This window comes from Cervus elaphus, chromosome 2 (assembly GCF_910594005.1).
Source record: "Cervus elaphus chromosome 2, mCerEla1.1, whole genome shotgun sequence".
Classification (NCBI taxonomy): domain Eukaryota; kingdom Metazoa; phylum Chordata; class Mammalia; order Artiodactyla; family Cervidae; genus Cervus; species Cervus elaphus.
The window spans coordinates 21,061,639-21,076,435 of NC_057816.1; the positions used below are offsets into that span (position 1 = coordinate 21,061,639).

Here is a 14,797-nt window from a genome sequence, read left to right on the forward strand (position 1 = left end):
AATCTCTCTGAGGCTGTTCCTTATCTGAAAAATGGTGAATTGTCCTAGATAGTGTAAAATTGCTCGCAATGTACTCTGATTATAGCTTTTGGTAATTTGCTGCTAATCATCTTTATAATGAGGTACCATATCCTAGTACCAGAAATACATCCCGTTTCCTTAAAAGAATTTGAATGACTTCTGCCATCTTGTGTTCACTGCCATGTTTGTTTGTGTGAGCTTGGTGTGTGTGTGTGGTCTTTGGGGTTTTATTATACATGGTTTTCTCCTTTAAGACAATCAGTATTTCTATTGATTTTCAAGTTAGCGACCTCTTGTATTTCATGTTTGGGGTGTTACTTTTATCTGGAAACATAGATGAATTCTCTGCAGCCTTAGGAAGCCAGCTTAAGTTTCTCCCTGGCCCAAATATTCTTCCTACCTCACAGTCTACCTATTTAGGGCAAACCTTCAGTTTCCTGCCTGGGCTCCAAGGTTAGCCAAGTGGCTTACCTGGCTTCTTGGAACACTTATGTGATTTTGACGCAGATTAACATCAATAAGTACCTATCTTCAGCTCTGCAAAATTGGAATCATTAAATCTAAAGGTTTCTGACTCTTTTTAACATTGTAATTGAAAACAGGCATCTCCTCTCAAGATCCTCAAGATGGCAAAATTTGTAATAAGCTTTGAATACTGAAAAGTAGATGATATATCATTTACTCCCCCAAATATGCACAATTTTAGACAATTTACACTTCTAAAATATTGACATTATTGCTAAGAATAAGCTTGCATTTCCTCATGCCAACTGAAAAGAGTATGTACACAAAAAGAGGCATAATTTCAGTTCAGATATATGAGGGCTATCAAGGAGGCATTTTAGAGTTTTTGGCTATTCGGGCAAAATGAACATTTATTGAGTACTAGCCTGGCACTGGAGTTTCCAGACAGAAGGAATCAAGTCATGGAAGGAGGAAAGATAACACTTACCTGAGGGTAAATAGTCTAGTTCAGGGGTTATCAAACTTTAGCATGCTCTAGAATTGCTTGGAGCACTTGTAAAAACCAAATTACAAAGCTCTATCTCTAGAGTTTCTGGCTCAGTAGAGCTAAGGTGAGGACTGAGAATTTGCTTTTCTAGTGCATTCCAGGGGTGCTGATGTCTCTGCTTGTAGGATCATGCTTTGAGAACCGCTGGCATAATTTGGCTGGAGTAGCCAAGTAGAGAGTACTCGTGAACCCCTAACTCATTTTATGAGCCTCTAAAGAATACCCCTACATTGCAGGAGACCTGGGTTCAATCTCTGGGTTGGGAAGATCCTCTGGAGGAGGGTATGGCAACCCACTCCAGTATCCTTGCCTGGAGAATCCCCATGGACATAGGAGCCTGGTGAGCTGCAGTCCACGGGGTCACAAAGAGTCAGACACGACTGAGCTGCTAAGCACATGCTCCACATCAGGGGCTGAAATTCAACCTCTCAATAAAGTACAGTACTCGTGCGCAATCATGTCCGACCCTTTGCCACCCCATGGACTGTAGCCGGCCAGGTTCCTCTGCCCATGGAAATTTTCAGGCTGGGGTGGGTTGCCATTTCCTCCTCCAGGGATCAAACCTGCGTCTCCTGAATTAGCAGGCAGATTCTTCGCCACTAAGCCACCTGGGAAGCCCATAGCAGGTCATAAAACTGGAAAACCAGACTGAGTTTCTATCATGGATCATCCTTACTGTCAGGGTTTAGTAGTTCATTTAATCAACATTTATTGAGTGCCCATCACGTACTAGGCTTCCCTCCAGAGAGCCGACAGTTAATAAGAGGGATTCACAGACAGAGTTTGAAGTATGGTGAGTGGAGTTTGAAGAAGCACATTGAATCTCATGGTTTTATATTTAAGGAATAGGAAAAGCCCCTATTGTTTCTGTAATATAAAATGTAGGAGAGAGATGAGATTTTTGCGTTAATCAAAAAGCAGGGGACCTGGGTTAAATGTTGAGACACTCTGGGCTTAGTGGCATCATGATTCTTTTGAAGATGTTTGAGAAAGGGAGCCAGCTCTGCAGAGATGTGTTTAGGCTACTTAATGGTGGTAGGATTGGAGGGAGGAGACCAGTGTGACGACTTGTGTAATGAAGGCCTCAGCTTCATGAAAGGAATGGGGCTAGAAAGGGAGAGCTGAGTTAGATTCTAGAGTTAGAATTTGGGGGACTTGGCCGTTGACTGGAATGCACTGATAGGAATCTAGAAAAAGGTTCAAATGAATAGAGAATTTCAAATGTGAATGGCCTGGTAGTCACTATGGTGATAGTCATAGAAACAAGAAACTTAATGAAATGATATATTGAGGGAAGGTGATGATATCGGTTGGATGTTTAATTTAGAGTTTCAAGTGCCAGTTAAACATCTAAGTCAAGCAGACAGATGAAAATGCTGGTCTTGGGTTCAGGGAGTAGATTGGGACAATGATCTCTGTATTTACAAGTCATTTGTATCAAAGTAATAGAACTTAAAGATGGGTTGGACATTTTGAAGTTCTCTACCTGCCTGTAAGAGTTGACCATTTTAAAGATATTTGGTGGGGGGTGCAGATTTTTGTTTTATCAATAAAACATTTATTTGGAAATGCATAAGTATGTGTATATGTATACACACATATATACAGAAATTTGCTATTTTTGTAGGATAAAAAGTTTGAATATCACCAATTCCATATTGCCTAATAAAACTAAGTTTGAAAGAAAAATAAAAATAAGTGGGAATACTAATGGAGACAGTAACCTTGGCTGATTGATTATTTTTATATATTTAATTTTTAAAGGCTTTTATATCTTAAGTATTTGAAGTAATTAGACATCTTTTTCATAATCCCCTCGTATTTTCCTTATTGCCTTGATATATTTTCAAAGAGGTGAGGCAAGGGGTGTGATAAAATCAGGAGAGCGAAAATTAAAAGAGGATTCAATCATTCATCATTCACTCAACAGATATTTTTTGAAAGTCTTTTGTGGACCAGGTGCCAAGCTAGGTCCCAAGGCTACAGTTGTAAACAAAACAGGCATTGTCCTTGCCTTCACTGAGCTTATAATTTGATGGGGAGACACATCTTTTTTCAAAATGGCATAAGTAAATCATAAAAATGAATAAATAATTCAAACTGGGTGCTTTAAAGACAGTATAAAGAATGCATTAGAAAGGAAAGACTTCACTAAGCAAGTGACACTTTACGTGAAGAATTTGTAAAATTAGGTCAAAGAGAATGGGGATAGGTTTAAAGCTTTCCAAGCAAAGGCAAGGTACTGTTTATGCAAAACCTTTAAAGCAGAATACTGAAATCCTGGGACTTTCCTGGTGGTCCAGTGGTTAAGACTGCACTCCCAATGCAGGGGGGCCCAGTTCAATCCCTGGTCAGGGAACTAGATCCCACATGCCATACTAAAAGATCCCGTGTGCCCCAACTGAGACCCAGCACAGTCAAATGAATAAATATTTCTAAAAATAAATAAATAAGTAAATAAAAAGGGACTGCCCTGGTGAACCAATGGTTAAGGGAGTAAGGGGCATGGGTTTGAAGCCTGGTTGGGTAGCTAGGATCCCACATGCCTCGTGGCCAAAAAACCAAAACATAAGACAGAAGCAATATTGCAACAAATTCAATAAAGACTTTAAAAATGATCCACATCAAAAAAAAAAAATCTTAAAATCATTGGTAATAGATACTATAAGCTATAAAAAGAATGCTGGAATTCTTACAGAATCAAAGAAGGCTAATGTGGCAGGAATGTAGTACGGGAAAGGGTCAGAGATAGATGATAGATGAGTGAATTAAGACCATATGGAGCCATAGTGAGTCAGCGAAAGCTAGCATGATAGAGCTCTCTGGAGGATAGAGTTTGGAGACTCCGTTGGATGGCACTAAAAAGGAGACAGGGGATCCATTGGATGGCCGTGGCAGTGATCCAGATGAGAAATAGTGCACTAAGATAGCTACAGTAGATGCAGAGAGAGGTAGGTGGTTTGGAGAGATTTAGAAGGTGCAGTTTTTGTAAAAGATATGGGTAACTGTTTGAGGAGGCCCGCAGAGGGGAAGATGTCAAGGATGGTGTCCAAGTAATTGGGTGTAATCACTGAACAGGGAAACACTGCAGGAATGCGCTTATGCCCGTCCACCCCCACACACCTGGGAGTCATCCCCTTCAACCCCAGTGGTGCCTCATCAAACCCACCTTGACCCAGGGCAGGGCTCTTACTGTACAGATTACTGATGAGTGAAGAATTGACGAAGGCCTTTCCCCTTGGAATCTACCTGCCCTGTATCTTGCCACCCTAGGTTTTTTTTTTTTTCCCCTGCCTTTTTAGATTTAAACTCGAATGTATTTCTTGGAGTGGCCTTTTTAAAAGCAAGTCATTGCCAACCTTAAGGTCCTTTTATCATCTTTGTATTTCAGTAATAGAAGACTTTGCCTTTCTTGTCCAAACTGGCATATTGACGTGAAAATTTGAGAACAGGTCAAAGGGGAGTGGACTCAACAGATATGCATTTGAGCAAACTCTGGGAGATAGTGAAGGACTGGGAAGCCTGGTGTGTTGCAGTCCATGGGGTCACAAAGAGTTGGATACAATGTGGCAACCGAACAATAACAAAAGGGGAGTGCACACTCTAGCAATCTAGAGTTTTATTTGCTGCTAGGGCTTTTGTCAGAGAAAGCAATGGCACCCACTCCAGTACTCTTGCCTGGAAAATCCCATGGATGGAGGAGCCTGGTAGGCTGTAGTCCATGGGGTTGCGAAGAGTCAGACACAACTGAGTGACTTCACTTTCACTTTTCACTTTCATGCATTAGAGAAGGAAATGGCAACCCACTCCAGTGTTCTTGCCTGGAGAACCCCAGGGACCAGGGGAGCCTGGTGGGCTGCCATCTGTGGGGTCGCACAGAGTCGGACACGACTGAAGTGACTTAGCAGCAGCAGCAGCAGGGCTTTTGTAGCATTTGTAGAGGACTGCCTGCCTCTATGCAGTTCAGTCCATTTGAATGTTTTTCAGGTTTAAGAGTTGCATGTAACGACTCACTATGAACAGCTGGAAAGAAACATATTTAATGTAGCTTTGGGGGAGCCAGCCCCCTGCATGAAAGACTCAGTTGAGAAATCCTTGTGCATTGAAAGAGTTAAACAGATTTTAATCAAATAAATCAATAGCTTTCTACCCTTCTCTCCTCAATTCAGAAAACAGTAGTGCAGTTCTGGATATGTCATTAAATGGGGTTTGTCAGTTGCTTGGCTAGTTTAATGGGAAGGGATTGACATTAAATCTGCTCTGTTTACCATCAGTCTTGATAATTTGTAAGAGAGGACACTGATGAAATTCACAGATGAATGAACTGAGAGGTCCCATCAGGAAGGAACAAAATTAACTTTAAGTGTCCTAAAGAGATTGGAAATGGGCAGGAAGTTGCCAAGTAAAAATCAACTTGGAAAAATGTATATAATCCATCTGGGGAAAAAAGTATGAGCTATACATGGCTGGTGGTCAAGAGGAGAAATAAAACTATTGGGAATAGTGCTTTAGAAAATGTAGGTATTATAAATGACCTCCAGGTTTTTCTGTAATGATCACCTTAAAAGTCTGGGTATTGTTGGGTTTGAAGGTACTCCTTCACCAACTTGAAACCTTCCACTGAGTCAGATATACTCAGATAAACATAAGTGTGTAGAGATGAATATGAAAACATTCCATTATAATAGTAGATCTTTTAGGTGGACGGTTTGGTTTACCCAATTGGTTTGTGAAATATGAAAACAACTGCTTATCTAAAGACAATTAGGTGCTCACTTCGGCAGCACATATACTAAAATTGGAACAATACAGAGAAGATTAGCATGGCCCCTGCGCAAGGATGACACACAAATTCGTGAAGCGTTCCATATTTTTGTGAAGTAAGCCAGAGAGATAAAGACCATTACAGTATACTAACACATATATATGGAATTTAGAAAGATGGTAATGATAACCCTATATGTAAAACAGAAAAAGAGACACAGATGTACAGAACAGACTTTTGGACTCTGTGGGAGAAGGCGAGGGTGGGATGTTTCGAGAGAACAGCATCGAAACATGTATATTATCTAGGGTGAATCAGATCACCAGCCCAGGTTGGATGCATGAGACAAATGCTCGGGCCTGGTGCACTGGGAAGACCCAGAGGGATTGGGTAAAGAGGGAGGTGGGAGGAGGGATCGGGATGGGGAATACATGTAAATCCATGGCTGATTCATGTCAATGTATGACAAAAACCACTACAATATTGTAAGTAATTAGCCTCCAACTAATAAAAATAAATGAAAAAAAAAAATAAAGACAATTAGACTCTGCTCCAGCAGGTTAATTGGTTATGATTCAACCCATCTCCTATCCCTAACCACTCAGCTACTTCAAAACTAGCCATAAAACCAAAGGAAGGAAATACACAGAGCCCAAGATTTGGATTCTCTTCCATCTATGGTAATCTCCCTGATTCTCTAAGAAAAATATTCAAAAAACTGGGTCTAATTTCTTTAATTGATTGGTACCTTCCTTTCTGGGGGAAGTTACTTATATTCTACTTTTGATATGGAGCCCTGATCCTGTTGTCAAGGAGTCATGTGGTTAGAACAGTACATGCTTTTGGTCTTCTATTTGTAAGATTGTGTGTGTGAGAGAGAGAGCGCGTGAGCTTGCCACGTTCAATAATGCATTGCATCATTTATAGTCAGCCAACATGTATTTAAAGGGAGTGTTAGTTGCTTAGTCGTGCTTGACTCTTTGCAGTCCCGTGGACCATAGCCCACCAGGTTCCTCCGTCCATGGAATTCTCCAGGCAAGAATACTGGAGTGGGTTGCCATTTCCTTCTCTAGGGGATCTTCCCAACTCAGGGATCAAACCTCCAACTCCTGCATTGCAGGCAGATTCTTTACCGTCCGAGCCACCAGGGAAGCCGGAGATGGCTGAGTGACTAACACCAACATGTATTGTTGCCTGTTGTGTGACAGCCACGAATAAACTAATTCCCAAAAGGAAACGCCCACTGCATGGCTTGGGTCACTGCAGCCTGTAGCAAAGAGTGTATGGTGAGAACGGAGGACCTCCATGGCCCTAGAGGAATGTCATCAGGGTTCTGTTGCAGGGTAACTGATGACCTCCTCAAGATAAGGGCTAGGTCAGCAAAGTGACAGACACAGTGGCAAGAAGAAACAGCAAGGGTGAGGTGAACGTCAAAGCAAACCACCACCAAGATGAGACGGTTTCAGAGGATATTCATGGAACACATTCATGAAAATAAGTATCATGCATCCAAGAGGTTCGTGGGTAGTTAGTCCCTGCCCTCCAGGGATAATCAGAAGAGGAAACTTAAGGCAAAATGTATACAATTATCTAATCACAGAAATTCTGTATATAATCATCCTTAACAAATGTTCAACTATGTAATCAGAAATGGGATACTTCTCTGCAAAACATTTCAGAGGTGCTATGTAGTTTTGCTGGAGTGTCCAAAATATGTTTAGTCAAATACTAATGCAACGTATTCTTCCAAACACGATGCTGCGCTACTATTCCCGTTTCTTATTTCTTAGCGTGTGCTATTCAGGTGGCTGCTTCAAGAATATTTTATTTTTTATGACACTGTAATAGTCATTCTCCTATCTTCTACCTTGGTCAGACAGCCCTCTCCTGTTTCCTGAAAGATACCTTAGTAATAAACTAACAGGTCCCAGACCACCTGAATTCTTGCAGAGCAGCACAAATCTTCGTATGTGGCAAGATGCACAGAGTTCCGTTTACTCAGTGCTTTCAAAGTTAGGCAAAGTCATTTCATTGAGCCAGAGACAACCCATTGAAAACTGTCACTCCACCTTAAGCCAATAATAACTGCAACTGAAAGGTCATTTGAGAAGCCAAAGATAGATAAGAAATTACAAAAAAAAAAAAAAGAAATTACAAATTATTTGTATCATATAAACTGTGAGATGTGCATTGTGAGAGCATGTTAATAATGTCATAAATATGCAGACATTTGCCCTTTTCTCTCTCTCAGTACCTGTAGATTTGGGTCTCTTATGTATATACAGGTACTATTTTTGTAGTTATCTGGTTGCTTTAGAAATTTTAATTAAAGCATCAGTAAAAGAATTGGTTCACTTGTTACAAGCTTAATTACATTCAGAACAGGTATCATGTTTCTTTTCTATAGACTATATCCTCTGTTTATATCTTAGCATGTAACCCCCAGGTTAAAGCCGTTTTTATGCTGACCCATGCAGACATCCAAAAATGAACTAGAAGTAATGTGACTCAATTACTTATATTTGGTTTTCTACATCAGTGGTCCCCGTGGAAGACAGTTTTTCCATGGACCCGGGGGGGAGATGGTTTTAGGATGATTCAAGTGCATGACGTTTATTGTGCACTTTCTTTCTATTGCTATTACATTAGCTCCACTGCAGATTATCAGGCATTAGAACACGGTGATTGGAGGCCCTGCTGTATGTGGTTAATTACTAATAATTATGAGTTAGGGTTCACTCTACTAGAACATTTTAAACCAGTTTGGTTTATCAGGTTGAAATTTGGGTAATCATCACTTTACCAGTCTAACGCACATGATGATTTTACTGTCAACACCACCCTGTTAATTGAAACTCAAAGTTTGGAATAAAAGTATGCACTGCAGTAATTTTCTATATCACTTACCTGAAAGATAGATGCTAAAGAATATCCAGTAGGAAATTGCACTTTTCTCCTGCTAAATATCTGTAATTTCTTTTAAAACATATGTATTTACTTGTTAACCCCAGCTTATAAAGCCAGATGACAGTATCAGCTCTCTAGATACTATTCACTGTAATCGGCCCTGGCGCCTCTATCCTCACCATCCTTTGGTCCTGTCCCATCCATATCGTTCACCTTCATTATCACAATAGTGCTGTATTTTTTTTTCCACTATGAAAGAAACTAGTGTATTCACTTGGAAAATGTGAAGCCTTGCCACTTGTTTTCATCAATGAAAGCAGTATCAGAATCACACCTGCCATATTGTAACAGCTCTAAGGCTGGCAGCCAGTGTTGTGATCAAACATCTGTGAAATAAAATGTTCGCAAAAGTGCTCTACACTCATATTGTTAGACTGCCCTTAGAGGTCCTTTAAAAATCTCATCCATTGCTTTAAATTAAAGAAACGAGCAGGACAAAAAAGAAATGAAAGAGGGGAAAGAAGACAACAGAAGAATTGAAGGCATCTAATCTGGTGAGTCTTCATTATTTTTGTTGACATTATCAAATTTCACTCCTGTTAGCTCTGTGAAAGCCAGTTATTAACTTACAGTATCTTGTTTTTTAGGGAACTGCCCTGGTGTTTCAAATTCTGGCAAGTATATTTTTTTCTTACACCTTAACTTTACTTCTTTAAATGAAAATGTCTCTTTCTGACCTGATCCTTTTTTTTTTTGTCTTTCAGGTTTCAGGTACCTTTGTATTACTTCCAGATTCCTGCAGAGAAATGGGACATTAAGCCAGAAGCTCATTTTGTTTGTTTCACATCATGATTGGGGGTTTCATTAAGTGCCTGACTCTGCCCTGTGTCTCACTGATCTCAGAGCTTTCTCTGACACCGAGGACAGGCAGTGCCCATCCTCCAGAAGACTGACATTTAAGTCAGATAACTTTGAAGCCAACAGTTGGAATGAAAGCTAAACAACAGAGCCAATATGAATGAGGGCAGAGATAGCTTCTATTGTGGTACAAAAATCTTCAGAGGTAAGTATATGGTTCATTCTCATTTTTAATCTATGTGTCTTAGTTTTGGGTGTGATCTATTATAAGATATCTTGACCAATTAGTTTAGTTGTTGCTCTTTGATAATAATTTTACTTGCTTATAGAAAAGCTTATTTAAAAAGTTCGATGTTCAATGTTTATTGTATCCATATTCACCATTTTTGAAGTCCTATGATATGCCATTTGCTATGTGCTTGGCACTGGACATTATGGCCTTAATTGGAGTCTAACATGCATTAGTACTTTTATTACTTCCTAGAACAGCAAAATATTTTAGAGTCGTTTTAACTCTAGTCTCTTCTCCAGTGCTTTGTTATTTTTGTCATATAGTTTAATTCTATAAATATTGAAAATCTTTTAAGACAATACAGGTTCGGTTTTTTAGCAGTCAATGTTTATTCACAGTTCCCAACATTATCTTTGTTGCTGTTGTCCCCTTTCTTTTTTACAGGTAATTTTTATTGGAGTGTAGTTGATTTACAACGTTGTGTTAGTTTTAGGGGTACAGCAAAGTGAATCAGTTATACATATACATATATCCGCTCTTTTTCAGATTCTTTTCCCCTATAGGTCACTGCAGAGTCCTGAGCAGAGTTCCCTGTGCCATACAGTAGGTCCTTACCAGTTCTCTGTTTTATATATAATAGTGTGTGTATGTCAGGCCCAAACTCCCAATTCACCCCTCCCTCCCTGTCCCTTTCCCCTTTGGTAACTGAAAGCTTGTTTTCTACATCTGTGAGTCTGTTTCTCTTTTGCATATAAGTTCATTGGTACCATTTTTTTAATTTTTAGATTCCACATATAAGTGATATCATATGATATCTGTCTTTCTCTGACTTACTTCACTCAGTATGACAATCTCTGTGTCCATCTATGTTGCTGCAAGTGGCATTATTTTGTTTCTTTTTATGGCTGAGTAATATTTCATTCTATGTATGAGCTTTTCTGTATGCCCCTTATGTCTCTTACGCTTCTTTCTATATTTTCCACACTTTTGTGTCCAGTCTGAACACACTTCATGTTCAGTAAACCTTTGGTCATCTGTGCTCAATTTCCACTTAACTCCATGAACTGAGTTCTTCATTTAGGATATTCTACTTATTAGTTTAGAAATTCCAAATAATAATTATTATTAGATGCTCAGTCTCTGTTAAAATTCTCCGTCTTGTCACCTTTTTTCTTGAATATAATCATCCAGTTCTTTTAAAGTCATTGTCTCCTAACTCAATATAAGCATCACTTATTTTTCTTTTATTTCTGTCTTCAGAAATGCCTGGTGATTTTTTATGGAATTCTAGACGTTGCATATAAAAACTCCTAGAGGCTCTGGAAGATGTTTTCTTCCCCCAGAAAGGATTTGCGTTTGCTTTTGGCAGGCAATTAGGCAAGGAGCAGATCATTTTAACCCACTTAAATGATTTAATGCTGAGTTTCAAGTCTTTTTAAAAGCCTTGTCTCTTCTGCTTCACCGTTATTTTTACAGTGTAACTCTTCAAGGGTCCCAGTTAAAAGCCTGGGCTGTTTACGGGGCCTTTTCTCTTTGGCAGCCTCTGAACTCTTAATTTCTGTCTTCCCAGCCCCATGAAAGTGCCAGAAGTTCTCAGTTCCTCAGCTTCCACTGCCTGCCTGACGCCTCAGTGTTCCATCCTGCATTGAGCTGGGCAGATGCTTTGTGAGGACAAGTGGTGCTGAAACTCACCTTTACCTTCTTTCTGGAATCTTAGCCACTTAAGTGCTGGGTAGCTCTCTGATGATTCCAACAGATTTAAACTCCAATGTCTCCATCTTTTTTTGTGTTTTTTTTTAGTTGCTCTTGGCAGGAGAGTTGTTCTGATATAAACTAATCAGTCATAGCCAGAAGCCAGGAACATAAGTTTTAAGAATTATTTTCAACAAATCATGGTAGTCATATAGATTCCCTTGACCAGAGATATTTCTGGGTTTTGGAAATCAGAATCTTTCTTACTCTCTAATTGTCATCTAATGTAATTTCCTCAATTATAAGACACTTGAGTCTGAAAGAGCATGGAAGGATACACACTAGTCCCTAGTTGGAATGCAGAAAGTACCCTATTCTCATCAGCCATACAGCCCTAACCCATCTCAAAGCTGAGTGCTCCCAGTGTCTTATATCTTCTTACGTTATACTTACTACACTATAGTGTAACCGTTTGTTTACTTACTCTCCTATGCTAGACTGGGAGCTGGAACCTGTTGTATTTATCTTTATATTTTCAGTGTCTACCGCAGTGTCTGACATTTAGAAGGTATTCACATGTCACATGCTTTTGGAATAAAGGGTTCTTCTAAGTATGTTTTTTTATATAGATATATAATAGTAAATTCTCACTAGAAGTAATTTGAATGCAAAAAGATTTTTCCAGGAGTTCCCTGGTGACCCAGTGGGTAGGACTCAGCACTTTTCACTCTCATGGCCCTGAGTTCATTTCCTGGTCAGGGACCTAAGATCCTGTAATCTACATGGCAGGGCCAGAAAAAGAAACTAAAAAGTTTTCCCCCGCCCTTGCCACACATTTCGGGTGAGTACCCTGTTTAGAATCTGTAGTTTCTTATGAATTGAATACATTCAAGAGGGATTTCAGATTCCCTGGGTATTGAGACAGCGGAAGAGACTCATGAAAAGAGACTGATAACATGGACACTTTTAAATGGATGTCAAGAGATCTGTGTTTACCTTTGTTGGCATCCCAGCATCCCAGAAAAAATTTTAAGTTCAGAGTTGAATGAAATGTCCAGCAGACCCATGAGGAATGCCTTGCTCTCCTGGAGCCTTGGTCTGCTATCCCAGTGCTTTGATTCTGACTCCAGCAAACTTTCTTCCATACCAGTGCTTCCTCTGCTTTTTTTTTTCTTTTTTTTTTTCTTCCTCTGCTTTTTATTGCCTTAACACTTGCATCGGAATGCAGATTTTCTTTGAATCAGGTATATATTTTTTCTGATAGTGTTAAAAGTTAGGATTACAGTCATATTAGATTATGCTGTGGTCATAATTTTCTGTGCAGATGAATACCTGACAAACATACTTTGCTTTCATTCCAGATGACTGGTATCTGAATTCTACTAAGTGTATAGTCAATATATTTCTCTCTTTGAAATTTAAGTTGAACTTATTTAAATTAAGGATTTGATTTACTGACAGATATCTTACTCTCTTTCAGGTTCCAAGGCTTCAAGCTTAACAGTTGTTATTTCTTATAACTTGAACCAACAGAGATGCTGGTAACAGTTGTGTGGACTTCCCTTTACTGATTTTATGTTCCAGAAACATACTACCCCATGTTAGAAGGCTGGAAGTCGAAAGAATTCTTATCTTTATTCCCTAACGTGCTTCCCTCCAGTATACTTGTGTATTTCCTACCTAACCTTCCCGACCAAAGTCACATGAAATGTCTTCACTTTTCTCACTCCTAATTTTATAAATAAAAAATATTTTTATTTTATATGTAAATACTTCTGGGTCTCCAGTCTCTAGTTTCTGTTAATGATGGAATGGCTTATCATCCAGGGTAATAATGATGGAATCTGGACAATCTGAAAGTATTGTAGAGTAACTAGAAACAGGCAGAAACTGAATAAATCTAACCTTGAAAGACAATGGGTAACATTTGTCTATATGTTTTTGCCTGAGGACATTCTTCAATCTTGGATCAAGAACACAAACGGAAGGTATTGAAAGATAGAGTTTGAGGTCAACAGAATAACCAGAAAATCAGAGGGAAAAATCCAGTTTAAAAAAAAAGTTACTATACATGTAAAAAATAGGAAAAAGTGATACTTACTCAAGGGAAAAAAATTGTCAATAGAAACAGACCCTTTAACAAATATGCTCAAGGACTCAATGAACAATGCCTTCACGTGGGGAATTTCATCTTAGAAATAGAACCTATAAAGATCAAATGGAAGTTCCAAAGCTGAAAAGCATAAATAACTGGAATGGAGAATTTACTGTTTGGGCTTAATATCAGATTGAAGACAACAGAAGAAAGAGTCAATAAACTAAAAGATCAATAGAGATTATCCAATCTGAAGAACAGGAAGAAAAAATTAGAGGAAATCACATATCTTGGATGAAGACAGGAAATAAAAGTAGGGCAGAATTGAAGTGAATGTTTAGTACTAATAAATTCTAGCAATTAATTCTGCAAAGAAAAAAAATTGAAAAATAAACAAAACTTGGATTTTGAATGTCTAGTTCTTGTAGTATTTCTTCCTAGAGTGAAAGGGAACATACCTGGTTTCAAAACTGTATTTTTGTTGGCTTTCGTAAGGTCATTTCTCTCACGTGGCTGTAAGTTTCTTAGCTTTCTGTCCTTTTCCTCTTTTTCTGTTTCACTCCTTCCAGCATGAATGGCCTCTTCCTTCTGTGTACTATATTCAGGAGCTAGTTTATTATGAAAGACAATTTCTAACAGTGGACTGAGGCAAAGGATGCATATGATAAGTCATTGTGTACTGTTCCATTATTCACTGGTTTGCATTTTGATGCATTCTCCTTTGTATTTCACTTTAACTATAATTTTTGAGATCTTGATAATTCAAATCATAGTGAATCACTTAGTTATTTTTAAGCACCAGTCTTCCTTAAGAATCTGTGAATACAAAATACCAAATAATATTTCAGAATAAGTGAATTTTAGTTATTGATCCCTCTAGAGACAATTCTGTCTCTTTTGGTTTACCCTTTGTAGGTGTTTCACCAAAGCTAGCAGCACTTTCAGCAGCAGCCCCCTTCCTGTGGTCCCAGTGATAGCACCTTATCCTCAAGATGGTTTGGAAATGAAGCCCTTCAGTCACATGAAGATGCCTGTGTGTCTGGCTTCCACGGTCCCCGACTGTGTTCAGTCACCCGAGGAGGGCATCAAGGAGGACATGACACCAACATCTGCTCAGCCGATTTGCTGTCAAGACAGTAGAGATGGGACCAACTCTGATTGTGTGGAAGATACAGCAGAGTTCCACAGAGGTACAGCAAGACATTATAAATCTCA

The 14,797-nt window shown here is 39.0% G+C and overlaps 1 protein-coding gene and 1 non-coding gene across 7 annotated transcripts in view; both read left to right on the forward strand.

Moving 5' to 3' along the window:
- The window catches only part of CDON (cell adhesion associated, oncogene regulated), a 97,674-nt gene that overhangs the window by 78,916 nt on the left and 3,961 nt on the right, over window positions 1-14,797 (forward strand). For 3 of the 6 annotated variants that reach the window (XM_043873550.1, XM_043873551.1, XM_043873552.1), the window contains one exon: window positions 14,498-14,772. In XM_043873550.1, coding sequence (XP_043729485.1) covers window positions 14,498-14,772 — 275 coding nt within the window. Of the gene's footprint in view, window positions 1-9,188; window positions 9,380-9,469; window positions 9,769-10,341; window positions 10,399-12,967; window positions 14,456-14,497; window positions 14,773-14,797 lie in introns of those variants that run through there. The other 3 variants (XR_006335207.1, XR_006335208.1, XM_043873558.1) reach the window with 3 other exon arrangements.
- On the forward strand, window positions 5,802-5,908 carry LOC122677560. The gene has a single exon (XR_006335835.1). It is a non-coding gene; the product is annotated as a U6 spliceosomal RNA (small nuclear RNA).